At 59.2% G+C, this 27,118-nt stretch overlaps 1 protein-coding gene across 1 annotated transcript; it reads right to left on the reverse strand.

Annotated features, from left to right (window-relative positions):
* Positions 1–360: 360 nt before the first annotated feature.
* Positions 361–27,118, reverse strand: LOC149744011 (netrin receptor UNC5A-like). The gene is made up of 15 exons (XM_089905874.1): positions 26,938–27,118; positions 15,661–16,035; positions 9,545–10,041; positions 9,203–9,383; positions 8,364–8,531; positions 7,616–7,780; positions 6,379–6,567; positions 5,971–6,273; positions 3,117–3,204; positions 2,723–2,891; positions 2,317–2,550; positions 2,038–2,187; positions 1,789–1,953; positions 980–1,158; positions 361–739 (listed from the first exon to the last, which is right to left on the reverse strand). The coding sequence occupies exons 1-15, from the start codon at positions 27,116–27,118 to the stop codon at positions 574–576; spliced, it is 3,210 nt and encodes a 1,069-aa protein (XP_089762000.1). The 3' UTR covers positions 361–573.

Genomic DNA, 27,118 nt, shown 5'->3' on the forward strand with positions numbered 1-27,118 from the left:
GATGCATGTGTGGGGGGATGCATGTGACAGGAGCACACGGGACATGCATGGGCACATGCCCGTGTGGTAGTTGTGTGCCTGAATCCAGGGGCTGCCCCCTGTGCAGCTGTGGCCCTCAGTCCCACAGGCTTGGAGCCAGGCCCCTCAGATGTGCCCCTACCCAGCAGGCACAGAAATGTTTGCATAAGGTCCAGCTCAGGCAGGAGCTCCGGGGGCCACGTCCCGAGCCCATCGTGTGCATGTATGCCCGTGTGTATGCGGCCCCCTGGCTGGGGCAGGAGGAGAGGTAGCATCACACGCACATACACACACACAGATGGGCTGGGCCCAGCCCGGGCTCCAGGCACTGTCCACCCTGGGCCCCGGGCAGAGTCGGAGCAGGTGGCAGTGCCAGCCCGGCCAGGCAGGCCATGGAGGGGAAGGAGTGCGGGCAGGGTCTGAAGGGCCAGTGTTAGGGGATAGCGTCTGCCAGGAGGGGGCCTGTCCACACAGCTCTCCCCGGTGGTGGCTTCTGCCTGTCCCTGGCGGGTGCCAAAGCTGGTGAGAGTGTAGGCTTTGTGGGCCTCGCCGGCCTCAGCATTCGGCCTCTGACACTGTGAAGAGGCCAGCATCTGGCTGGCCAAGTCCGGCCACTGCTGCAGCCAGCTGGCTGAGGTTGCCGTTGGGGAAGTGCCGCGCCTCCCACAGGTTGAGGATCATGGCTGTGGGGCTGGGCTTGGAGGCAAAGAAGCTGAGATGGCTGCAGAAGGGAGGGGAGCCCGTCAGTGGCCTGGCTTCCCTCAGGCTGCTGCCTCTACCCTCCTAGACCACCCAAGGACAGGGCCTCCCCTCACTCAGCCAAGGGGATGCCCCAGCTGCTGGTGGCTGGGGCACAGGCCCCAGAGTGTGTCTTGTCCACTGTCCCCCCCCCACCATCCTCTCCACCCAGGCTGGACTGCAGGTGGCCTTCACAGCCCCTCCCTGCCCATCTCCCACCCACCTGTCCAGGTGGAGTTTCTGGGCCAGAGTCCGCCAGTCGGCACCCCGGCTACAGGGTGGATCCAGGCTGGTAATGATCTTCTGCCGAATGAGGAAGGGGATCTTGAAGGCACTGGGGCCCACTAGGGCTGGGAGCCCCCCTTCACTCTCCAGGGCCAGCAGCTCAGCGAATCTCGTGTCCTGGAAGTGGGGAGGGGTGGAGGTAACCGTTACAACTTGCCCAGCCCAGCCCACTGCTACCTCACACTGGGGGAATGCCTGGACCACCTCAGGGCATGGGGACAGCGTGGGCACTGTTGCTTCCCGGTGGGCCAGGGCCCTGCTCACTGGAGCACTCAGGTGCAGTGACCTGCCCACAGTCACACAGCCAATGAGCAGAGGAGCCTTCTGACCTCATTCTCCTTCCCACCCCATCACTCCTCCCTACGTCACCTCTGCCACCCTCTGCTGACCAGCAGAACTCTGCTGATCACTCAGAACTCACTGCTGTCCTCTCACTGCCTCTGTCCTCCACACTCAGTTCCCTCATTGCTGCCTGTCTAACTCTTACTCATCCTTCCAGGCCCAGTAAAAGTCCCTCCTCAGGGAAGTCCTCCGAGGTCCCCAGGCCAGCTCCATCTCCCCCTCCTCTCCCTGCTGCTCCCATCTCCTCCTCCCCAAGTCCAACAGCATCTGTCTGCATCTGTCTACATGTGCATCTGCACCTCCCTCCCTGGGAGACCTGGAGGGAGCTGCCAAGCGGTTTCTAGGAGGTGGGCTTGGTGGCAGGGTAGGCCCAGTGGGGGAGCACATTATGGCAGTGCTGCCCACCTTGGTGATGTTGAAGTTGATGTTGAAGCTCTGCCCGTCGCCCTCCACCTGCCATACCCACACCTTGCAGGCCAGGTCGCTGGTGCTGGGGCTGACGCGCTCCAAGGTGAAGGTACAGTGCAGGTACTGCTGTGTACCATTCCAGATGTGATAAAAGGGGATCTCCTGGGGGTGGGGGGTGACAGAGAGGTGGCATCAGGTGTGCCCAGCTCAGGTGTGCCCAGCTCCAAGCACCTTGAGCGCCCGCACCTGGTAGCTGACGAGGAGCTTGCTCTTCCACAGGGAGCTGGGCACGTCATGGATGGACAGGCGCAGGTTGTGGTAACTGTCCTTGAAGTGCAGGATGCGGGGCTCCTGGATCAGCTGTCCTCCCAGCTGCTTCTCCAGCTGCACCACCTCCTGCAGTGCCCCAGGTGTCAGCCAGGCCTGGCGGCTGGGAGCGCCGCTCTCTACTGGCCCCTCCCTAGGGCCAGGGGTGGTCAGCCGTCAGAGCCGGCCTCCCTGTGGCAGGGTGGGGCTGGAAGGTACCTTGAGTGCATCGTGGGTGTCATGCAGGCAGTAGACTCGGATGTTGTACTCGAGGGAGGTGCAGGCCACGGGGGCAAACAGAAGCAGCTTGAGGCGCTTGGCCGCGGCCACGCTGAGAGCCTCTCCCACCAGTGCGAATCGGCCCAACTGCTCCGTGAAGACATAGCAGGCGCCAGCCTCCAGCTGGCAGTAGTAGAGGTGGGAGGGCGCCTCCTCGCCGAGGTGCAGCACATCCTGCAGGCAGGGCCTGGTGGGTCAGCTCGCAGCCAACCACAGCTCTGAGGAGTGGCCGGAGACTGGTTGGGGGGGGCCGTGGCTCAAGGGCCAGGCAGGAAGCCAGACACCACCCTGAGCTTGGGGGGTGGGGGGGTGGGGTGGGGGGATGGGGAGGAGGCTTGGGGCTCACCTCCCAGCTGCCTTCGCAGGACTGCTTTTTGAGGTGCAGGCTCCAGCTCTCGGGGCTGGGCTCCCCACAGTGGTCCATGGCGAGGATGACTGGCCGGGTGAGCAGGACTCCGGGGGGCCCACAGCTAACGATGGGACTCAGCAGGGTCTGACAGCCGGCTAGGGGCAACCTCAAGTGGGGAAATATGGGTGGGAAGGGAAAGGCATCAGTGGGCCACCCTGGGACCCTGGGGTTAGGGGCTGTGGAGCTGGGTGGAGCTTAGGAGCCCCTCTTCCCCTGCCCTCCCTCGGGCCAGGCCAGACCAGGCCCAATAGTGGGGTGGGCAGGGGCGTCGCGGTGGCAGCAGGAAAGGACAGGACCCGCCCAGTCCCAGCAGCAGGGCCCATGCCCGCACCTCACATCCTCCGGCTTGTGCAGCGTGAGGTAGACCTCGTAGATCTTTCCTCGGGGTATGGCGTCCGGGGGGATGAGGAGGCTGACGCCTGTGACAGAGCGGGGGGACAGCCGGGGCTTACCAGGGCTGCAGAGACACCGAGCACCTCACTCCGCCAGTCCCCCCCTGAGCCTCCCTCTGAGGACTGACCGGCGCCAGCCTGGCCTGGGAACAGAAGTGCCACTGGGACTGCCAGGCTGGCCAACCACCCGCACAGGCATGAAGCTGAGTCAGGGAGACCCCAAGAGCGGCTGAGGGAACTCAGGTGGGAAATGCTTGCCTAGTTAGCTTGGGCACAGAAAACTCTGGAACCCCCAGGTACACTGTACCTACCTGCCCCATCATCCACTTAAAACCTTCCCTGCCTCCAGGGTAAAGTCCAGCTCCTTGGCTGGATATTTAAGGCCCTTGGCCTGTGGGCCTAGCCTGTGCTGCGTACTTGGCTGTTCTGGAGCCACCACCCTCAGTGTGCCTCTGAGTGCTCCACCCTCCTGGCCTGCTCAAGTTCCTCCTCTCTCCCTCGGCTTGGCCACCTCTGGGTGGGCACCCCACCTCTGGTGACTTTGCTCCCTGTTGGGCAGTGGCCCCCTGCAGGTGGGGCTGGGGCCTTTAACAATCTTGCCTACTTTGGTAGCCCTCTCTAGTCTGGGTGCCATTGCACACACGTCCTGTCTGGCTGATTTGCCTTTGTCTCAGCGTCTTGCAGGGGCAGCATCAGAAAGCATCTGCTGGGGGAGAGGTGGTTCCAGGGGAGAGGCAGGGGGCAGGCCACGGTGAGGCCAGGGGCTGGGGAGTCACTCTGGGGATGGCAAGGAGCGGTCCTGCCCCACCTTCCTGCCCTTTTAGGACAGAGAGCCCCTATATCAGGAGGGGCCTCAGAGGCTCATGACAGGGAGAGGGGAAGAAATTCTATGGCTATCCCACCAAGTCCAAAAGCATATGCGTGCTCTCCAGAGTGGGCAGCTCTGAGGTGGGGTGGCTGGAATATCACAACTTCCCAGCAACTGAAGCCCAGGAGAGAGAGGGAAGCCAGTGGTGGTGTACTTGCAGCTACTGCTCCCTTCTCTATCCTGTGCTGCCTCCTGGTACCGGCTGCCAGGGTTGGTGACAGTCTCGGTGATCCACGTGTGAATGCTCGCTGTGGCGGGGGTACTACCCTCACTCAAATACTCATTCAGTGAATGCTAATGCTGAGTACTCAGGAAGGTGGGGAAAACCATGAGCCCTGCTCTCATGAAGCATTCAGTCCGCGGGGAGACAGATAAGTGGACGGGAGCAAAGGATGCTGGGTGTTGGGGGAGAGCAGGGTGGAGCACAGCCCACCTGGCCACTCGCCCCACCAGGGGAGTGAAGGGTGCATGATCACTGAGCGCCCACTGTGCGCCTGCCTTTTTCTAAGAGCTTGACATGGACCATCTCACCTCATCATCTTAGCAGCCATGTGAGGGGGACATGAGGCATAAAGGGACAGCTACCAGACCCGAAGGAGAAGTAGCAGTTAAGCTAGTGGATGGGGGCAGAGAGACGGCATGTACAAAGGGCAGCCCAGTGTATTTGGGTTCATGAGAGCCCACCGTGGCTGCCAAGTGCAGGAGAAATGTGCATGGGAGGAGAGGCCACTGCAGCTGGCCACGGGGGATGAGTCCTTGTGGTTTTGTCATGTGGGCTTTGAAGGGAAAAGTGGAAGCCCCAGAAAGGGACATGATCAAGTGTGGCTCTAGTGAGTAAATGCTTGGAGCTGTGACTCAGACGAGAGGTAGGTGTGGTGGCCTAGCCCAGGAGAGGCAGCAGGAAAGACAAGCAGGAGGATGCAGGAGCATTTGAGGAGAAAGAATGATGGGATCAGTGTGTGAATGAAGCTGGTGTGAAGGTGAGGGGGGAAAGTGAAGAAGGGCAGGAGGCCAAGGTGACCCCTAGTTTCTGTCTTGAGCAACTCGACTGTGCCATGCCTGAGGAAGAGAAAACTGGGAAGGAGGAGGTTCTGGGGGAGGGTGGGAGACGGTGCTGTTTTAGGCATGAGGAATCTGAGGTGCTGTGAGACATCCAGATGGAGCTGTCCAGGAGGCAGCTGGGTGTACGATTCTGTCACCCAGGAGAACTGTGGCTGGGGATGGAGGAATGGGAGTGATCTGCACAGACATGGCGATTAAAGCCATGGAGTGGGTGAGATCACTTGGGAAGAGGGCGCCAGGGTTGGGGGTGGGGGGCGTGCTCTGAGGAACACCTACATTTAGGGAGCAGGCACCAGGAGCAGCTGCAGAGGAACAAGGAAGTCAGGGCCATGTGGGGTCACCTAAACCGAGGAAATAGAGAATTTCAGGGTGGGAGAGGGGAGACACACCAGAGGCTGTGGCGCTTTCCCGAAAGATGACCATCAAAAGGGTCTGTGGATTCTCTATGAAGGTGTCTCTGAGACCCTGTCCCAGGGGTTTCGGTGAGGTGGTAGGTGGAGGAGCCCCTGTCCAGGCATTTTTCCTCTGCTATCTCTCCACTAGTTCCCCAGATCCCTGGGGCCTAGGGCCCGGCACACACAGGCTGGTTGGCTGTGTAAATGAATGGACAGTAGTCCTGTGTCCTTGGGCAACAGAGGGAGATAGCTCTGGCCTCAGCCTCAGTGCCAGCCCCACTGCCAGCCAAGACTGGATCCTCTCCAAAACTCTATCCTCTTTCCTTGCTGGGCTGGCTCAGCCCTCGGGGTGAGGCTGAGAGGTATAGGAGGAACATCAAGGCTGTCCCGGTCCCGTCCTCCTCCAAGAGGGACACATGCTAGTCTTGTCTCTTAGAGCTCCCTGGGGCACTCTAGGGTCCTTCCCACCTGTATTAGGGATCATCAGCCGGCCCCCAAGGAAGTTGAAGGTCCCATAGGCCATGTTGCTGGAGCCGCGGGGCAGGGAGCGGAAGTAATTCTGGGTGGAGAGGCGGGAGACGAAGTCCTCAGCCTCGGAAGTGGGTGAGCTGTGGTGCAGCGTGTGGCGGCCGCCACCCAGCGGGCTGAGCAGGTGCCCGTTGGTGAGCTGGAACTTGGGGCTGGGCCCATCTTGCCGGGGACACAGACTGCCCTGGTAGGTGGTCGTAGTGGTGCTGAGGTCTGGCTGGATGGTGAGCAGATGGGGATTGTCTGCAAGGATCAGACAGACTTAGAGAGTGGCACGGGGGGCAGCCCTGTCTGGGCGGCCCTTGGCATGGGGGTCCGGCACGAGTGCTGGGGACAGGGGCACCCCACCTGCTTTGCTGGGCTTGATGCTGACGGGCTGGAAGCCTGAGGTGAGAATGGATGAGTCGGCCACATCCGAGTCCAGTCCCTCCTTCTTGCGGCAGTACACAAGAATAAGGACGAGCAGCAGCAGGAGGAGGCACACGGCCACGGCTATGAGGCCCACGTAGAGCGCCACGTCCTCTGGGCCGGAAGCAGCTGTGGGAGAGAGTGCAGGCTTGGGAGGGGTAGGGTGCAGGAGGCCGGGAAGGAGAGGTCAGCGGTCTACACCCCAGGAGGATGCGGCCTCCACTTCTTGGGCATCAGCACCAGTGGAGGAGCAGACGCTGGCAGCAGGGAGCATGGAATCGGCACACATGCATTCCAGTCCTGCATCTGCCACCACCTTGCTGTGTCTCTCTGAGCAAATTGCAACCCTCATGAGCTCAATTCATGTTGAAGTTGCTGCTGATGGAGAATGGAGGAGGGGAAGAGCCACTTTCCTGGGTGGCCTGGAACCAGGCTGCTAGGCTGAACCTGCTCTTCTGGGGCCCAGGGCAGCTGAGACTGAGGGTGAGCTCCTAGGATCCCCAAAGCAGGGGATCTGCTTTCTGGGGAGGTGGGGGGGAGGGTCTGCCATTCTGGTTCCTGGCCAGTCCCTGGGCCAGGAGCAGGGGTGCTAGGGCTCTTCTCCTTGTCTGCCTCCCACAGGCCTGGGGCAGGGCTGAGGAGAGAGTGATTGACTGTCTGGAGGAAACTATATTGATTTTAGAAGGGCTTTGCATAATGGAAGAAATGTCCATCAGAAAGGAATTGACACAGATAATCAGGTTTTTAATTGAAAGAATGGGGGAGGGTGTGTCCTAGAGACAAAATCCAACAGAGATCTTTAATTGTTAGTTATGGCCTTGTAATTAACAGGCCTCACAAGTCTGGTGTCCCCACAGGACTTGTGTGTGCACTTGGGGGAGGGGCGGAGGTAAAACTGCAGGAGAAGACAAGAAGGGGGTTGGGAGATGATCCCAGAGGCCAGGTGTGCACAGTAAAATCTCCAAATGTATGCATGTCTCAGGGCAGGTATGGGAGGTATTGGGGTATATGTGGGCACATGTTGGGTGTGTTAGGGATGGGGTTCCCCAAGGTCCTGAGCTTTGAATAGGGGGTGCAGCCTGTGGCAGGGGACTGATCCCTTAGCCACCACCTCCCGGGGGCAGGGCCGGGCCAATCCTGGCAAACTCAAGAGGACTCCCGGGTGGAGAGGACTCACTGTGCACGCAGAGGTCACTGGTACAATTGCGGGTGTCCAGGTCAGTGCCTCGGCACTCCTCACCTCCGTTGCGGGGTGCTGGGTCAGAGCACTCACGGCTCCGCCAGTGGGTGCAGTCGAGCCCACAGGCCGACCACTTGCTCCACGGGCTCCAGCTGCCATCCACTAGATGCGAGACAGACATGGACAGAGAAGAGATGGCGTGGTCAGCCCAGGGAGCCAGTCCAGGCCATCTGCCAGTGTGGCCCCACTGGGAGTCCGGACCTGGTGCAATGTCAGGGCTAGGGCCAAGCCTGCCAGGCTGCAAGCCCTCTGGTGTCCAGCGGGCCTGGATGATGCATGCTAATGACAAAAGGCACGATGACGCTGGGCCTGCTTGGTTCTACCCACACCGCGGGCCATCCTGGCCCTGGGGACCAGTGAGGGCACTTGGTCGCACAATGACCCTCTGATCCCAGGCACAGGTGGTTCTGCAGCACCAGGCTGGGGCCTGCCCCACACTGACTGTACCTGTCCTGACTGCACCTTAGATCCTGTGACTCAGCCCCTCTGCTGAGGCTGGGCCTGGACACAGACTGAGCCCTGCCTCCGATCACACTGAAACCCATCCTGGCCTCAGACTGTGAGCCTGGCCCTGCGTGCGGGTGGGTGGGATGGAGCCATGGGGAGCAGGCTGGTGGGCACGATGGAGCCAGGGCACGGAGATGGCGTGGTGAAGAGCGATGCGGGAGGCGGCAGCCGCTGGTACCTGGGCACAGGGTGGCGCAGGCTGTTTTCTGGACATTCTGCCCCTCACAGAAGGCGCCCCCGTTGAGAGGCGCCGGGTTGGTGCAGCTCCGGCTCCTTTTCTGCCAGCCACGCCCACAGCTGGCGCTGCAGACGGACCACTCGGTCCACGTCGACCACCCACCGTTCACTGGCCGGACAGAGAAGGACTGGGGTCAGGGAGCGGGGGCTTCCTCAGACACACTGGCCCAGGGGCCAGGGCAGGAGGACAGAGGGGCTGTGAGCTGGAAACGGGCAGGCTACAGCTGTGTTGAGAGAGAGGCCCTGGAGGGGAGACCATGCTTCTGCCCATTGCCCCCAGGGCCTGGCAGCACCCGCTCCACAGCCCCTTCTCCCTGTGGGCACCAGCCCTAGCTACAACTCCCATGTTCCTCCAACCCAAACCCCAGCCTTTCACGGGGGTTACTCCCGCACCCCTCCCTCTTTCTGCTCCTGGGGGTGCCCAGGTCGCTCTACTTCCTACCCCGGGGACACAGGAGTACAGGCTGTGGTCTGTCACTTTCCTAGACTCCCATCCTGTCCACTCATCTCCTTCTGCACAATGGCCTCCTGCCCACAAGTAAGCCAAGGGATGGTCCAGCCACAGATGACCATCAACCTGCCCCCCATCTCCACCCAGATATCCCCTTGGCTCCCTGACAGCCACAGTAAGCCCTCTCCCTGTCCTTCCCAGTCAGGCCACAGTTTGGCTTGCCTGGTCCTGGCTCTGCAGGGAGCCAGCCACATGTGGTTGCCCTGAAGGCAGCCCCAGTGCCTCTCCTATGCCCGGAGCCCTTCTGCCCCACCAGCACCGGGGCCCACCGTAGACGATGACAGCAGCGGAGGCGCTGCGGCGACGAGCTACGATGTTCTTGGCCACGCAGGTGTAGTTGGCCGTGTCGGCCAGGCGGGCCTGTCGCACCACCAGGCTATGCTCCCGCGTGATGTACACATTGGGGTCCAGGGATGGGTCCACCAGGTCCTCGTTCCGGAGCCACTCCACCTGGGGGAGGGAGCCATGCCACTGTACTACCTGACTATGCTGGCCCTGCCAGGAGCGAGAGTGGCCCCTGGGGTGGGGGATCAGCCTGGAGGGGTGGGCAGGCGGGACTCGAGACCTGGGAGCACTGCCCACCTGTGGAGTGGCACTGGAGCCCTGCTCACCTCAGCTGGGGGGATGCCCTCTGGCGGGCGGCAGGGCAGCACGATGCCCTGCTCCAGGGACACCTCCTTGGCCAGCGGCTCCTGCTCAAAGTTCTTGCGCAAATCTGGGGGAAGAACAAGAGTGTCCTCCAGGCTGAGTGCCTCACGCCAGGTCAGCCTGGCTGACCCTGTCCCCTGGTCCTGCAGGGGCCATGGCACATGCCAGAAGGAAGTGTCAAGTGCCCAGGGGGATGTGGGGGTGGCTGGGCAGCGTCCATAGGCACTCCCTCCACCCATCAAGGCAGGATCTGAGGATTTCTGATGAGCCCTCCTCCCCCAGTGACACCCTAGGGCCACCTCCGCCCTGGACTCACAGGCAATGCGGATGTAGGCCTTCTGACTCTTGGTGGTGCCCGAGGAGCTCCACGCCACGCACTGGCACCAGTACTCCTCCAGCCCAAACACCTTCTCCACCTGCTGCCTCGAGACATTGATGCGGACCTCCATGGCAGGCAGTCCTGAGGGTGGAGGGGTGGGTAGCAAGGGCCGGGGCCATGCCTAGCCCCCAGGCCTCTCTGTCCAGTCCCCTGCCGGGCCCCTGCACCACCATAGTCCTCCCTCTGCTCAGCAGGAGAGCGGACGGACTGGGGGGGGCGGGGCAATGCTCTGCCTGGAGGGAACACTGGGGGGGCTCAGTGGGAGTCCCTTTATATCACCTGAAGGTCAAGAGTGGGTGCTTAGCACTTCCATTCATTATACTTTGTTACCCTTTGTTACCCAAGGCCTGTCTCCCTGGAGTCACTTACAAAAATATCACTACAGGAGCTTCCTGTTGTTTCAGAGACAAGGGCACAGAGGAGCTTTGGGCAACAGGGGCTGGCAGAGGAGGTGGGGCAGATAGGCTAGCCCTGGGACCTTTGTGGGTTAAAAAAAAGGGTAAGGAGCTATCTGGCTCACCTCCTGGGGTTAGTAGGTACATCCTGATGAGTGATAATATAATAACAGCTATTAACAAGATAATTACAGTGATTATGTTGTATGATAATAGACCCCTGGGGCTTAGTAAGGGTTTCCCATGTGCTGGCTTATCTTTTTCAATCTGCTCTCTTGGAGGTATTGCTCCCACTCCGTGGATGAGGAAACAGAGGCTCCGAGAGGCAGTGACTTGCCATAGGCGTCCAGGGCTGTCTGCTGTCTGAATCCAGAGTATGTTCAGAGTGCTCAGAATCCAAGGCGTGCGAGGGGTTCACCGGAGGAGGGTGCTGGGGGTGCCCATCCCACAGGGAGAAATGTTGGCGAGGGGGAGGGGGCAGCTCATAGAGGGGAAGCTGGCCTGTGATGGGTGGCCGGGACCCTCTCTACCTTGAATGGACTGGGCTGGAGGAAACACCTCTCAAGGATGGACACAGTGCCCCCATGTCTGCCACACCCAGAACCAGGTGTGGGGCATCTGGGGAGGGTCCAGATTTCTGAGGACCCAGGAGGGGGAATACCAGTCCTCCTCCAGGCCCCTGGCCCTCAGACAAAACAGTGTCCCCAGGAGTAAGAAAAGACTTTCCAATTTTTCCTCCTCCTGACCCCAATTTCCCTTGGGTCATTGGCTTATCAGAAAGAGGGAGAGAGGCTGGTGTTTCCATTGTTAACAGAGAAATTCAATTAGGGCTGCATTGCAGGAGGAGCCGCCGCCAGGCTGAGCAGGCAAGCCAGGAGGCTGTTTTCTGTCTTAATTTCTCTAACGTGTCTTTCCCTGACCCCTGCCCAGACCCCTCCTCATGAGTCTCTCCGGCTCCCACACTGGGCTCCCAGATTTTCCTATCCCTCACCCCTGCCCTCCCCGTGAGTTCTCGCAGGATTTGGGGGGTGTGTATCACCTCTGGCTGAGGTCACAATCACTGGGCTAGATCCCTCCATTCTGGGCACTGCCTACCCCATCCTCTAAGGCACTGGATGTGTGCATTCTAGTGGTGTGGGATGAGGGCTGAGAAGCGAGAAAGGGTCCCTTACAGGGTCTGTGCATAGGAGAGGGGCCCTGGGCACCAGCCAGCTGTCAAGCACACAGATTCTTGGAGCATCTGAGAAGGAGCTGTGCACATACTTGGGGGTAGAGACAGGGTCCTCCCTCTCAGCCTTTGGGGTTAGTGGTGGGAGACCTCCAGAACATTCTGAACTGGATTCTTTTCCTCTCCTGGGTGGACAGGTCTATGGATGGACTGCTCCATCCCCCATGGTGGTGGGGGGAGCTCATGCACCACCCAGGCAGCTCAGCTCAGGGAGAACAGCACTAAATTTAAGTGCTCCTGGGACCTCCTTGGTGGTCCAGTGGTTAAGAATCTGCCTTCCAATGCAGGCGATGCGGGTTCCATCCTTGGTTGGGGAACTAAGATCCCACATGTCTCGGGGCAACTAAGCCTGTGCACCGCAACTACTGAGCCTGTGCGCTGCAACGAAAGATCCCGAGTGCCTCTACGAAGATCCTGCGTGCTGCAACTATTTGGCTGCAACAGCCAAGTAAATAAATAAATATTAGAAAAAAATCTTAAAAAAAAAAAATTTAAGTGCTCCTATTTCTTTTTCCCTGTCTCCTCCACACTTCTGTCCTGCCATCTCATCTCCTTCTTGCTGCCACGAATAAGGGCCAGGTTTGTCCATGAGGTCTAGATCCAGGCAGTGCCCTTGAGCCCCACAGGCTCTGGGAGGTGGGGAGACCCAGAGCCTGCCCTTCTGGCCCTTGAAATGAGGGGCTGTGCCCTCCCTGCTGCAGGTCAATGAGCAGCCTGGCTCCTGGGAGCAGTTTCTGGGCACGGCTGTGTCCGCACCTGCCTGGTAAATGTGAGCAGATGCTAGCCTTGGGGAGGGATGGGAGGATGTAGGGGTCCCTGCTGGCCCAGGCCTAGGAGCGTATCGGGTGTGTGCTGGCGTGTGAGTGCCGTGGGCGTGTGGGGAGGCCCTGGTGTGGGCATGCTGAGGGTTTCTGGGAGGTGGGGGGGGGGTAGGGGGCTCTGAGGGCAAGTGAGGGCTTAGGGTACCTTCTTACCAAACTGCTTCTAATAACCAGTCAGTTTGTTTAATACATGATAAATTACACTCCCAGACCAGACTCCAATGCTTGGTTTTGCAAATTTCCAGCTTTTACACTATCAGTGGGTTTGGGTTCAAGAGATTTCAGGCTTTGGTCCCCTCCCCCTGGCCTTCTGGATGGGGAATGGGGACGAGCAAGGGGGAGATCAGGTACTCTCTCCTGGGGTGTCCACCCTGCCATCCCCACCCCCATGCAGAAATGGGTGGGGCTTCAGATTTGGGCTGACCTCTGACCCCATCATACCTGCCTGACCACAGAGCATTCCTGGCTCAGGGTCTTGGGTCTGTGTGTAGCATGGTGGTGCCGCCCATGGCCTGGGCATCTGTTTGTGGGTAAGTGAGAAGCCTATCTCTTTGCCTCAAAGCACTCAATGGCTTTGGGTTGAGAAGTCAATAAGATCAATGAAAATTCAGATTTGCAGGCCACGGGAGGCCTGAGGTTGGATGCTCAGAGCAGGAGGGGGCCCTGGTGGCTATGGGGACTTGTCCCCGTGAGCTCTGCTCTCTGCCTGGCTTTGAAGGGAGCAAGGCCAGGAGAGCCTGTTGGGGAATGTGGGCTGAGGGCTGGCCTGGCCTGTGACTGCTATGTAGGCAAGAGCCTGGGTCTCAGCCAAGCCATGGATTCCAGACCTCGTGATGGCAGGAGACAAGGAGGGGTATATGTGGGAAGCCAGGAAGGGGAGGTGTGAGCAGTTTGGGGCTGGCGTGGCACCTTCCAAGAGGTTCCAGGACAGGCTCTCAAGGCTGTGGGGAGACAGGTCTCTGGCTGTGGCTTGCTCTTCCTCACCTGTCCTTTCCTTGGGGGACCTACCTCAGCAGCAGGAGGACTCATAATGCTGCAAAGTGGTGCTGGGCCCTAGGCATGGGGTAGGGAGAGAGGAAAGACCTGGAGCTGGGCTCCACCTGGGTGTGAGAGATCTCACAGCTTCCCCCACCAAGGGGGGCCATCCTCATCCCCATTTTACAGAGGAGGAAACTGAGGCCCAGGGAGGGAAGGGGGGCTTGCCGCAGAGGGCACCAACCCCATGCATTCCCCTCCTGAGAGTGGGAGGCAGAGCTGGATCACCTGCACCAAGAGCCTTGTGGGCTAAATTCTTAGCACCTCACCGAGGCCTGGCACAGAGCAGGTGCTCAGTTAAGACCTGAGGACTGCAAGGAGGACGCTGCCAGCAGCAGGTGTGTGTAAGGCCAGGACAATGCAGGGCTCAAGGACCTGGGCAAGAATCACTCACTAGGGGGCTGACACTTGGGGGGAAGAAGACCAGCACCTGGTGACCCTGGCAGGGGAGGATGGGGTGTGACTTCTGTGGACCAGAATGCCTGGTTGGAGCCCTGGATGAGTCAGAGCCATCTGTAATAGGACAGGCTGGCTCTGAGAACTAAATCACACGCTGATGAAACTCAGGGCTCGTCTGCTCACATCTGGGTTCTTGTGAGAGCTTCCGAGTTCACCAGGGCAGGGCCCCCTCCTCCAGTCTCCCTCTGCCTGGCACCAGCTTCCCACAGTGCAAGTGTGGCTGCAGCTTCCTCGTCTTGCCGACCACCCCCCCGACCCCCACTTCTGCCGCTCCAAACCTGGGCCTCTGGCCAGCCTCCCATTCCCTGCATTTGTCCTTTGGCCTGATAAACAGTCATTCCAGCTGGTTTTAAGACTGAGGTTGGATGTTATCACCCCACCCCACCCCCACTCCGGGAATCCTTCCTGGGCTGCCCAGTCCCTCCCACCAGGAGCATGGGCCACCCCTCTGGGCCTGTGGTCCCCTGCCTGCCCTTGGCATCAGTGTGAGCTGTTCTGGGTGCCACCTGCTTGCCCCTGCGACTCAGGCCTCACTCAAGTGGCCATACTGGGCAGAGGGTCTGTGGGCTGTATGTCTCAGGCTGGCTGAGCCTCAGTGGGAAGGGGCTCAGGACTTGACCTGAGGGCTCATCATGTGTGTGGGCTCCACAAAGCATCAAGGCAAAGGGGTAAGAAATGAGCTTAACTGGGGTCCAGTTAGCGAGGAGGAGAGGCTGTTAGCTCTGCCGGCCTGCTCTCGGGGAGCATGGGAACCCAAACAATGGCTCTCTGCCCCCATCCCCACTGCCTACTGCCTAAGGCCAGGGCTGGAGGTGGGGAATGAGGTGTCCCACAGAAGGGGCACTTCTTGGGTCTGCCTCTCCTGTCAGCCCCCCACACTGGCTCCGAGTGTCACCCATAGCTCTGGTCATGTCACTCGGTAGCTTGAAATCCCATAGGACTGTGACCTCACTCCAGAGCCGGACGGGTGAGGCTCCTGGATGGCACCACTGCCTGCTGCACACACTCCACACCCTCCCTGCTAAGCCTCGACCCGCACGCCGGCCCATCTGCCTCCAGGGTTTTGCTTGTGCTGTGTCCCTTTCTGGGGGTGCCTGGGACGCCCTTCTCCTCTTCTCGCCCTGACCAGGTTTACATATCACCTTCCCCGAGGAGCCTCCCTGGGCAGCCACAGATCCCAGAACTCAATGAGAGGTCACTGTGCTGCCCCCATCTCCGTGGGGCTGTGTCTCCGGCTCAAGGGTGGGTGCTCAGGGAACGTGCCAACGAACGGACCAACGAATGAACCAACAGATGCACAAAGAAAACAATCACGGAATGTGAGGTCCGTGATCTCTTCCATCATCTGGGATCCACTCTTTTCAAACCTTTCTCTGTTGGCACCACTTGCCAGGCTGCCTCTGGGTCTGCCTGGGCTCAGATGCAGTGGCAGGGTCCCGCCCCTCCCCCAACCCACAGAGCTCCCTGGGGCATTTTGGGGGGCTTCCCTTTTACTCACTCCCCCACCAAGTGATGAAGTCTTGTGAGGGTGGGCCTCCCAGGGAAGGCCTTGGTGTGTACACAGTGGGTCCCAGGTGTGGGAGTCCTGCCTCTCCTGGGGACCTGGGGTGGTGCACACAGAGTGGTTAGTTTCACCCCGGCCTCGGCTCACAGGCACGCAGCAGGGGCAATGGCAGGCCCCTCTCTGGGCCTCCATTGCCTCTGAGTCTGAGACTCGCTCCCCCTTCGAGTGACCCCGCCTGGCACCCCAGCCTGGTCTCACCGCTGCTCCCATCCATGCTGCGCTCGATCACGTGGTCCACCTGGCGCACCCACTCCCCGTTGCACTTGAAGAAGATTTGCGTGGCGGGCATGGCCTTGCACACCAGCAGTACCGGCTTGTTCTTGACGATGTACACGTCCTCAGGCTCCACCAGGAAGTGGGGAAGCAGGTCTGGGTTAGAGCCGGGCACCGGGTTGGCCACTGTGGCACTCTGCTGGGCCCCTGCAGCAGAAGCAAAGGGGGCAGGTGAGCTGGGGCCTCTGCTGGACTTGCGGGGCCCTCCCGGGGCTACCTGCCTGTTCAGGGGCTGGGACCGAGCCAAGAGGAGGCAGCCAGTGGGGCCAGGCTCTGCCACTTCCAGCCCAGCAGGCTGGGCTGCTGAATGCCTCCCTTAAACTTCAGTGTCCCCTTCCATAAAATAGGGGAAGAAGCAGCCCCCTGTGGAGACAAATACGGAAGTGCCAGCACACAGCAGTGGTCAGGGCTCATTACCACGCTGGTAGAAGTTTAGGGATCTGGTGAGGCAGCCCACTGCCCTGGAAGGCCCCGGGGGTGGGGGTGGGGGGTGTGGGTGGAGCAGAGGGGTGGGGAGTGGGGGGGGGTTGGGGGGAGAGAGGGAGGGAGGGAGAGGGCCCTGGGCAGCCTGGGGCTAGGGAGGGCAGGAGTCCCTTCCTCTGGTGCCCTGGCTGCCTCAGGGGCTGCTTCCGGGTTGCTCCCCATTCCTGGCCCCTGCATGTAGTAGGTGCTGAGAAAATACCAAGTGAATGAAGGAGGGGAGGAGGCTGTGACGAGTGCAGATGTGAGGGGTGTTGGTGGCAGTGCTACAGGAGAGGCCCCCAGGAGGGGTGACTTGGGGTGAGCCTGGGCTGCTGAGTGGGTCCCGGGGAGGGTGGGAGCCAGGAGGGTGTGTCTGGGAGCCTCAGGGGCCCGGCCCATGTCCCACCCTTCAAGGAGACCAGAATATGGGTTTCCTCCTAATTTTAACTGCAAACCACAGCCATCCCACAAGTCATTTGTTGCTAATTACACAGGTAATTGGCTCTGAGGCTTTGGTGGAGGTAACCCCCCAGAGCAGTCTGACCATCTGCTCCACCGGCAGGACCCTTGAGAGGGTGGGGAGGGGCGGGGTGGGGGGGGGAGTGGGAGGATGGAGAGTTGGGGCACCCTCAGCCTCCACACCCACCAAACAGGCCCCTGACGGCCTGGCCTCTCTCAGGGCTGCAGTGATTTCCCCCAACACACACTCACAGCCAACAGGGGGCTCTGGACATAAAGAGGGAAAAGCTTGGGCTTCAGAGACCCATCTGCTCCCTGCTAGTGGTGACCTTAGGCAGGTTACCCATTTTGTTGTCTATGACATCTATGGAGGTCCTGTCTGCCCCATGGGGGAGTCTGGAGGTGCCTCACGCAGTCGGCCTCCTGGCTCCACTACCTCCTTACGGGCAGCCCAAAACCCATGGAGGGCTTCTAACAGGGAGGCCTGGCTCCTCGGGCCCAGGGGGGCATCCACGCTGCCCCTTCTCTCTTGCTTGCACAGGGACCCTCTCTTTCCAATGTGGGAGTCTGCCCTCTCCACCCCAAGACTGTGATTTTGGGGAGGGGATCTGTGCCTGGTCCTGTAGGCACCGGGTGGGTGAGCTGGGAATGTCTGCAGAGGCTGAGAAACCTGGTGTGACTTCAGTTAACCCCTGCTTGTTTCCTTGCCTGCAAAATGGGGGATGGTACCCAATTCTTAGGGCTATCATGAGGATGAAGTGAAAAAAGGCCCAGTGCTCGGAAAATGTTGGCTGCTATCCATACCCAGTGCTTTTGCACTGACAATGCTCCTTCAGTAACTCTCCTAGCAATCTCTTCAGGGGTGGGGACTGATGAGGAAACTGAGGCACAGAGCCAGCAGGTGTCTTGCCCTCCGTGTCTGCAGCAGTGGGCTCATCCACCCCTCCTCCTCCCACCCTGGCCTCTCCCCAGCCTCTCTCCCCGCTACCCCCTGCACTTTCTGCTGCTCCGTAAGGAAGGCTAAGCTGCCAGGGAACCACACTTGCAGTTGGGAAGACAAGCTCCCCTTGTCCCGCCCTGCCCCATCCTGAACCACTTCCATGGGGCTCTGCCAGTCCTTGGGTCTCCGTTTTAGGCTGAGGAAGGTGGGGATGCAGGCAGAGGGGAGGAGCCATCTAGTCATCTTACAGGTGTGGAATCTGAGGCCTGAGGGAGAAGTCACTTCCCCAGCCCTGCAGCTCCAGCCCTGGACTCTGGGGGGCCCACATCCTGACCCTTTTTTATGACATTCACTTGTCACTCAGCCGCCCTGACCCAGGCAGCGGGCTCAGCCGGGGCAAGGCTGAGCTGGGCTCAGACCTCCCAAGGTCTGGAGAAGGGTGGGCTCCCAAGTGTGGGCCTGGTAGGTCCAGGAGCCTCTCTAGACACTTCCTGGGGAAGCCACGGCATCTCTGCAGACCCCAGGGCTGCACAGAGGAGGGCTAAGCTTGACCCCTGAGCAGGGCCCACAGGGGGCTGGGGGCAGGCATCACAGGCTCCAAAAGGGCATGCGAGACCTCAGCGTCAGCCTCCAGGCCTGCCCGCGCCTTGCCTCACAGGGGCTCAGTGTGACGGCCTGTGTCTGATTACTGGCTGGAAGCTGGGTAGGCAGGGGTCCCAGCTGGGGGTATGGGCAGGGAGAGGGCACATGGACCCCCCCGACTTCCCTATCGATCACCGCGCCAAGCACTGCTCGTGTCAGCCGCCCGCTGAACCCAGCACAATCCCTCATGTCTGCATTTAACTGCTAATGAAAAATAAATGTACTGTGACCAATAAGGGACATAGCTCACTTCTCCTGGGCCTCCGCCACGCCACGCTGGCATGGTCTCCCCTCCCCATTCCCCTGGGGGGGCATTTATTGGGTGGACCCAGGGGCCCCCTCCAGGCTGCAGTTATGACCGCTGGCAAGGACACTCTAAGGCCATGGGTGGGGGCAAATTCAGCCCCTCTTGGGGCTGCTGGAAGCTTCCTGGGTGGCCAGAGCTGGCTTCCCCTCCCTCTGGCCCCTTCGCCCACTACATGACCTCCACCCTTGTGGTCGGCACCTGCAACCCCCCTCACCGTCCCAGTTAGGTCTCTCACTGGGACTAAAGCACAGTGAGAGCCTTGGGTCTCTCCCTCTCCACGTTGCAGGCCACTAGCATGAGCTATCTTTCCCTTTGACATGAAACCCTGTGCTTGTCTATCAAAGATAACAGCAAGCAGTGCATGCTCAGTGTCAAATGATATATGATGTTTTCAAAAGGGCACGGACTCTAGTTCACTGCAGTCACCACCACTCCCTAATGCCCCCTTTCTCCCTGCCGGCACTTTCCTACCTTCTCCTCAGGGCCCAGTTCTATCGTCACTTCTTCTGAAAGAGGACTCCCCCACCTCACTCTCTCAGGAAACCACACATGCCATTTCGCCCCCTCTGCATCTAGGACCTGTCCTCACTGGTTCTATAGCTCTTATCACAGGTGAAGCAAGCATGTGGCTGAGGCCTGCCCAGCTCGAGGCTGCCTAGAGCTGGTGTTGGTGAATGGGGACTTGGATTTGGGTGCCTACTTCTGCTTCCTTCTGGCTGTGAGGTGATGAGCATGGGAGGAAGGCTTTGCAAAGCAGATGCACTGGGGCTGTGGGGGAGCAGGCAGGGGCAGGGCCCGCTGGCCACACAGGCCCTGCTGTATCCTGAACTCCACCCTCCAGCTCGCCAGAAGCTCCGTCCGCCACAGCCTCGCCAAGTCTCTCTTACTTGCCCAGCTGCCCTCTTGGAATTCAGTTAGAAGACTTCTTTCATTTACTAGCAGATCCCTGAGAACTTGGTCACTGAGAACTGCCGATGGGGCTGTATGGACGCTCAGGGCTTGAAGTGGGAACCCCATTCCCAGTGAGCCTTGGGGCTGGCCAGCTGGCCCCCGCCTGTCTCAGGAGGGCACTGGCTGCCCAGTCAGCCCCAGCCGGCACCCCTGCTCTGGCTGCCCATGAAGGGTGGGAGCCCCAATCCTAGCAGTCCCCACCTACAGTGTCTTCTTAGGGATAGCAAGGGAGACCACGTCGTGTGTAAGAGTGTGTGTGTGTGTGTGTGAGAGAGAGGGTGTGTGTGTGTCTATGTAGGGAGGCTGGGGGCTAGAGGGGAATAAGAGACCCCTGGGTAATGGGCCTTGGCCACAGCTGAGCCTGGGACAAATGCTACCTTCTCCTTCCCCTCTCATGGTGCTCTTATGACCTGAAATGTATTCATTCACTCATTCTTGCATTCATTCAGTGAATACTTATTGAGTGCCAGGAACTGTTCTGGGATTTTGCAGTGAGCAAGACAGACACATCCTCTGCTCTCAAACACTTTCATTCAAAATGGAGAAGCAAAAGAAAATAGAGGATTCAGAAGCTGCCAAGTGTTCTGAAGCAGGTAAAAAGGGGTGCTACTTCATAAAGGGTGTGGGTGCAAGGGCTCTAGAGTGGAAGAGGGCTTGGGGCAGGTTCCTCTGTTGAGGTGATGTCTAAGTAGACCCCTGAGGGCCAAGGCCAGGAGGAAAAGCATTTTAGGAGGAGGGAGCAGCAGAGGCTGTCAGACAGGAAGCAGCCGGGTTTGTTGTTAGGACAGCGAGGAGGGTGGCCAGGGCAGAGGGAGTGCAGGGGAGACGAGCAGGAGGTGAGTCAGAGAGGGAGCAGCGGCCTGATCTTGGAGTTTTATTGGGAAGGGGTGAAGAGCATCTGGGGGGCTGTGTGCAGAGGAATGCTGAGATCTCCCTGCGTGAGGAATGGGTGGAGGGAGGCAGGGGTGGCAGTGGAGAATTGGATGGGGAGGCATTCTGTGGAGTGGACCATGGTAGGCCTGTCCCATGAGGTCTATCTGGGAACTCCCACCCAGACATCCAGTCTCAGCCAACAAGCCACCTCCTCCAGGAGGCCTTCTTGGATCCATACTCTTTGTCACTTTGCCCCTGTGCCCACGCTGTCCCCTAAGCCTTCCTCCAGGGTACATGCCATATTCAGGACTGGGCACGCTGCCTCCTCCTCCACTAGACTGTGAACTTGCTCGGAGCAGGAGCCCAGGTCTGACCTGGATACTGATGGAGTGTTTGTTGAGTGACTGAATGACCACCCCCTTTTTTCCCTTGAACTTCAGAAGATTTGCCTGAGGGTTGCCCCCTTCACTCTTGTCCTGCAGGGAGACCCAGAGAGAGCTCAGAGAGGCCCACAGGCAGAGTTGTGGGCAGGGAGAGGCTCTGTGCTCCAGCCTGCCCTCCGCCATCCCCCAACATGCTGCTGCTCTGAGGTTGAGCCCCCCTTTTCTCACCTGCAGCCTGGGATGATAAGGCCTACTCGTGTAACTCTGAGGCCCAGGGTGGGTGTGAAAGTGCTTTCAAATGTTTTATTTTTCAAAGCACCATGAAAATATGAGGTGTGATTAATCAAGCTATTAATGAACTCGTGTTTTCTGAGTGAGGACTCAGTCTCACAGAGCAGGGTAGGAGCGCTGGGGGCAGGGTGTCATCTGGCCTCACTCAGCTGGGAGTAGTGAGCACTGCTTCTCAAGAACAGCCGTGCCAAGCCCCTGTCCATAACTTGACAGGGGCTTGACAGGGTCTCCTTTTTATCCCTCCAACAGCCCCGGTCTGTGTCAATGGCAAAGGGGAGGGGCAGCAAGCCCCTGCTTTCGCTACTTCCCTGAGAAATGTTCTGGAGTTGAAGTGGGGTGGAGGAGAGAGAGGGGGCTGGGGGCCTGGCAGCCTCTGTCTTTCTCTTCCTGGCTGTCCACCCAGCATTGCACCCCCTCACCCCTGGGCACCTATGCTCCCAGTCTCCCTGGCTCCCTGGCCTGGAGATGTGCATTTGGTCGGTCCGCTTGGGGCCTGGGTATCCTGCTCCACAGGCCCAGGCGGGGAGAGGAGAGTCCACAGGATGGCGCACCACGCCCTTCACCTGGCATTCGAGGCTCTACTGGCCCAGGGCCTGACCTGTTACCTGGCCTTGCCTCTAGGGCCTCCCTTCAAGTATGTAGGATGGCATCTAGACTACTTGCAATTCTGCAAAGGCTTGTGCGTACTCTGGGACCCTGCCTCCCTCCCGCGTCTGGCTAACAGTACCCGCTTTTCTGCAGGGAATGCCTGGCCCTCACCCTACTCAGTCCATACAGTCATTCGGTCCTGGTGGGCTGACCCCATCTCTGGCCCCAGAGGTAGGTATACTACACTGACTAGTTCCCAGACAGGAAGGTCACCCCATCCCCATAGATGGGACTTCGGGATTTGGGTTGGGCTGCTGGGAAGAGAGAACCTCTCTTTCTGCTGGGCTAGTCCTGAAGGCTTTGCAGGCCATAGGAGGCCAAGTGAAAGGGGAGGCCATCCACGGGTCTGAAGCAGGGGCTTGGAGAATGGAGACAGCCAGGGAAGAAAGAGGTTGACTCCTCGCTGTGTTGAAAGCCTGGGATTCCCAAGAAGCCAGAAGGCAGAGCTACCCCTGGATTCCTTTCTTTGCCTAAAGCTAGCTGGAATGAGGATCCTTTCATTGCGTTGATCTACGCCCCCCATCTGCTCTCTGCCTGGGTGACTTCTACTTGTCCTTCAAGGCCTGCTCAAACACCCCCTCCCCCAGGAAGCCTTCCCTGACCCCCAGACAGAGCTGGCTACACCTCCCCTGAGCTCCCACAGCCCCTGGCCGAACTCACCTCAGTACCTCCCACATCATATGGTCACCATTTATGAATCTGTCTCCCCATGCAAACTGTCAGTGCCTTGAGGGCAGGGACTGAATGGTGACGTCTCTCCCAACCCTTGAGCATCCCCAGAGCCTAGCCAGGGACTGATACATAGCGAGTGTCCAGCGAGTGTTTGTTGAATGAAGGTTGAATATCATTACCTTGACTGGGACCAGAGCCCAGAAAGGAGGGCTGAAAGAGGGGGGACACACACTCAAACTTGGCTGGGAGCCAGCTCTGTTTACCTTCCAATCAAGCCATCGATCAATTCTAGAAACACCCGTGCTGGACCGTGGGGAGGTGGACCAAGGGGACTGTGGAGAGGCTCATGTGCAGGGTTGAGGGGAGACAGAGGGGGCTGGGAGCCATGGCCACAATGGTGGGGGACAGAGGGGGTGCAGACACACAGAGGAATGGGGATTTGTGCCTTCCTGCCCATCTACACCCCTGTGGCCTGAGACGGCTTCATTATCATTTTTAAAATGTGGGCCTTCCCTGGTGGCGCAGTGGTTAAGAATCCACCTGCCAATGCAGGGGACATGGGTTCGAGCCCTGGTCTGGGAATATCCCACATGCCACGTAGCAACTAAGCCCTTGCGGCACAACTACTGGGCCTGCGCTCTAGAGCCTGCGAGCCACAACTCCTTAAGCCTGTGCGCCTAGAGCCCGTGCTCTGCAACAAGAGAAGCCACTGCAATGAGAAGCCCGCGCACCACAACAAAGAGTAGCCCCCACTCACCGCAACTACAGAAAGCCCGCCCGCCGCAACGAAGACCCAACGCAGCCAAAACTAACAAAAAAAATGATGAGGGAGCTTCACTAGGAGGCTCTGATAAGCAGGGTTGAAATCTGCATTTGCTGTTGGAGACACACAGAGAGCGGCGGGGTGGAGGAATGGTGGGCAGGAGGTCCCAAGACGACAGATCTGGGGGCTACACGAAGAAACCTGAGGTTCCAGGTGGCAGCTCAGAGGCGTGGACCTGCCTGGAGCCAGAGCAAGCTGGGGGGTGCGCCCCAGAATTCTTCCAAATCCATCATGTAAAAAACTCTGCTCTGCCCACCAGCTGCTTCCGAGGCTCACCGACTGCTGCAGACTCCTATGCTGTCCCTTGTTTCTTGAGCCTCAGTTTCCTCATTTGGGGCAAATAGCACTGACCCAGCCCCAGGATGAGGTGGGTCAGGAACGACATCCTGCCCAGGGCCTCCAGGCGTCCACCAGTGCTTCTCTTCTTTCGCTTCCCGGCCCCATGGTCCATCCCTCAGTCATTTGTCTCCCTGGCTGTTGCTCCAAACATCTCAGGACTTCTGGGAGGGAAGGGACAGGTCTGAGCCCAGGCTCTTCCGCCCCAGCGCACAGTCAGTGAACAAGGGAAAGGACGGCTGCAGGCCCTCCTGTCAGGGAGCACGCAGGAGGTGGAGGTGGCAAGGTGGGGTGACAGCCCCTCACGGTGTCCCTTGGAAGGGAGGGCCGCTCCCCTGACCCGTGCTCACACACAGACGTGAGCGGCACTCCGGTTTCTATGGTAACGTGCACGAAAGTGTCACAGAAGCGGCAGCCACCTCCCCAAGATCGGAGGAAAGTCACCCTCTTCCCCAGTGGGCTCCAGGGGCCTGGTCACAAGGACAGACACAGGCGTCACGAGGAGGACATGCAGACAGGCTGAACTGCAAAGAACAAGGCGGTTGGGGCTGGGCACGCTGCCACCTCACCCGTGTGGCTTGTCCTCTGGCATCTGCACTCAGGTGACTTCTACCTGCCCCTCATTTCACAGACAAGGAACATGAAGCTCACGACTTGCCTAAGGTCACACAGACACAGAGGGCAGGTATGCTCTCCACGCCTCCTGGCCCAGGCCAGCCTAGGGCAGGAGTTATGGGCCTTTCCTGGACCAAGGTCTGGCCCCACCCACCCCACCACCCCTTGCTCACTTGGCTTACCTGCTGACCCTTCTCTGCTTCTTAAATCCTCCAAGCTCATCCCACCCCAGGGCTTTTGCACTTGCTCTGCCTACAATATGCTGCCCCCTGCTCTTCCACAGCTGGCCCCCTCTAAACCCTCAGGTCTCAGCTTCAACTTTCTTTCCTCCAACAGGCCCTCCTTGACTGCCGTGTCTGAAGTAGGCCCTTCTTTTGTGTGGTTTTTTTTTTTTTTTGACCGTGCCAAGCGGCTTGCGGGATCTTATTTCCCTGACCAGGGATCAAACCCATACCCCTACAGTGGAAGTGTGGAGTCTTAACCACTGGACCGCCAGGGAAGTCCCTGCAGTAGGCCCTTCTAACTCAGCAATGCCTCCCTTTCCCAGTCTATTTTCCTCATAGCACTCACCGCTATGTGAAGTCATCTTGTTTGTGTACTTGTTTGCTGGTTATTGTCTAGGTCCCCTTCCCCTGAAACGTGTCATGACAGCAGCTTGTCTTGTTCTCAGCTATAGTCCCAGGCCTGGCGCATAGTAGGTGTTTGATAAACATGTGCTGAATTCATGAATGAACAAACTCGGTCTTCCAACTCTATGCCCAGAGCCCACACTGGGCGCCACACTCCTGCCACTGCTAAGAGCCCCTAAACCCACCAGTGAAGGGGACTTAGAAACTATCAGGATGCCCAGGGAGAGAGTGCTTGATGGGGGGGACAGGCTCCAGGGAACCCCTCCCAGGTCCCCTTCTGGCCGCAGGGCCTTGCTTTGGACCAGAGAAATAGTTAATAAAGCTGAGGCTTAAATAAGCATTTGATTAACAAACGATAAAATAGCTATTGTGTCCCTGAATTAAGCTGTAATTGTGGCTGATAATTGGCTGGTTAGAATTTAATAAGCTGCAATTAAATAGAATGGAATCCAGGGTAATTATGTGGTCGCACAGCCCAGAGAGAACCAGGGAAGGAAGCCTTTTTCCTGCTTTGGAATCTTCTGCTGGTGCAGTGTGTGTGCTGTGGGTGTTTCTGGTGGTGGTGTGTGTGTGCACGGCAGGCCTCCTCCACTTTTCACCTGGAAGAGGCGGGCAGGTGGGTGCTGGCCCAGCCCCCTCACCACTGCTCGGCAGGAGATCATCACGCAAGCTCTGAGCCCTGCCAGGGCCTGTGGCAGCTCCAGCTGAAAGAGACATAAAAGGATCCCTGGCACAGTTCCCTGCAGGGTGGGAGGCCGTGGGAGGGTGGCCAGAAGGGCACTGGGAACACGGGGGAGGCAGGCAGGCAGGGAGAGGGTCTGCCTGCCTTCCTAATGAGAAAACTGGGGCTCAGAGAGGGAAAGAACTTGCTCAAGGTCACACAGTGATCAGCGACCGGGCTGGGCAAGATTTTCAGGTTGCCTTGTATCGAGGGTAATTCTGAGTGGCCAGGAGGCTGGAGGACACTTCCCTCTCCCCACCACCCCTTGCCAGCTCCCAAGGCATCCCTCCCCATTTCCATCCTTCACCAGGTAAATACACAGGCTAAGTAAGGATGGTGCAACTGTTCCACACATGCACCCTTAAGACAAGCTGCCCCCCATGCTCCCATTTCCCTCTCCCATGGCCGGCCTGCCCGCCGGAGGCCCTGGTGGCTGCAGAGCTCCCTGGTGTCTCAGCCTGGCACAGCTATCCCTGCTCCCAGCCCAGGTGTGGCCCCCACAAGTCCAAGGGGATAATGAACAACACTGCTCAGCCACCATTTATGACCCCATCAGCACTTTTACAATGTTGCCAGCAATTAATTTAATTAAGGACCCTGTCCTGGATATGCTGGCATTTCATATTTCACTGTAAACCAGTGTGAGCCCGGCCTGAGCAGGGGCCAGGGGTGGTCCAGGAGCGGCAGCTCTGCTCCCCGGCTGGGCTCAGCTCAGGGTGCACAGGGCAAGGCAGTCGCACCCCTCCTCCCGGGATGGAGCCCAGAGACAAAAGGGGGGCCACCCAGAGGGAGGCCACCCAGTGATCTGCCCTCGGCCGGTGGGAGACACTGCCCACAACCCCAGCCAGCACGAGCACAGGCACACAGGCTCACACACACACGTGCACATGTGCACACATGCTCACGCATGCATACACCCATACACAGTCATACCATGATAATAGTGGCGAACTTTACATGGATTGTCTCATTTGACCCTCATGACAATTCTAGGAGCCAAACTATTTTAAACCTCCAACGTCCAGGTGAAGAAACTGAGGTGGGGACAGGTGAAGTAAGTGGTGAGTGATGGATTCCTACCCAGGCTGACTACTGTGTCCCACGCCCTTAACCAGGTCACACTGGTTCAGCAAATGTGCTGGACACGAGCCACACAGCAGTGCCCAAGCCAGACTCATGTCCCTGCCCTATGGAGCGTCCAGTGGCCACAGCCCGACCTGGGAAGTCCTGGGCACAGTGTCCCAGAATTACGCTCGCCACACCAGTGCTCGGGCATTTGTGGGCACACACACCAAATCCCCTGGGAACACACGTGCACACCAGCACTGCTCACTCTCCTCTGGGCTAAATCTGGCCAGGGCGGCTGATGCCCTCACTAGGATGGTGACCCTGTAGCCACAGGTCACCTACAGGACCTACAGGAAAACCCCGTACCAGATCCAGCTCCTACCAGCAGTGGTGGCGGCCGGGAGCAACCGCAGCTCCTCCCCTGTCCCTTGTCCACGCAGCAGCTTGGCTGTGCTCTGCCCTCTCCTGGGGCCCCTGTTTCCATAGCTCCTCACCTTCCCACAAGCTCCTGCTCTCCAGCTAGGGCCCCTCATCCCCCCTCGCAGCTGAGCTGCATCCGACAT

This window comes from Delphinapterus leucas, unplaced genomic scaffold, assembly GCF_059928025.1.
Source record: "Delphinapterus leucas isolate spDelLeu-1000000601 "Yukka" unplaced genomic scaffold, BTC_Dleu_Yukka2 spDelLeu_asBTCV2_sq25, whole genome shotgun sequence".
Classification (NCBI taxonomy): Eukaryota; Metazoa; Chordata; class Mammalia; order Artiodactyla; family Monodontidae; genus Delphinapterus; species Delphinapterus leucas.

Bases quoted from the DNA above. Each gene is read 5' to 3' on its own strand.
- LOC149744011 (XM_089905874.1), bottom strand. From the start codon at position 27,118: ATGTCGGATGCAGCTCAGCTGCGAGGGGGGATGAGGGGCCCTAGCTGG. The intron at 2,892-3,116 runs GTGCGGGCATGG...TCCCCACTTGAG, and splicing joins CACAAGCCGGAGGATGTGAG to GTTGCCCCTAGCCGGCTGTC. The intron at 740-979 runs GTGGGTGGGAGA...TCCCTTCTGCAG, and splicing joins CAGAAACTCCACCTGGACAG to CCATCTCAGCTTCTTTGCCT.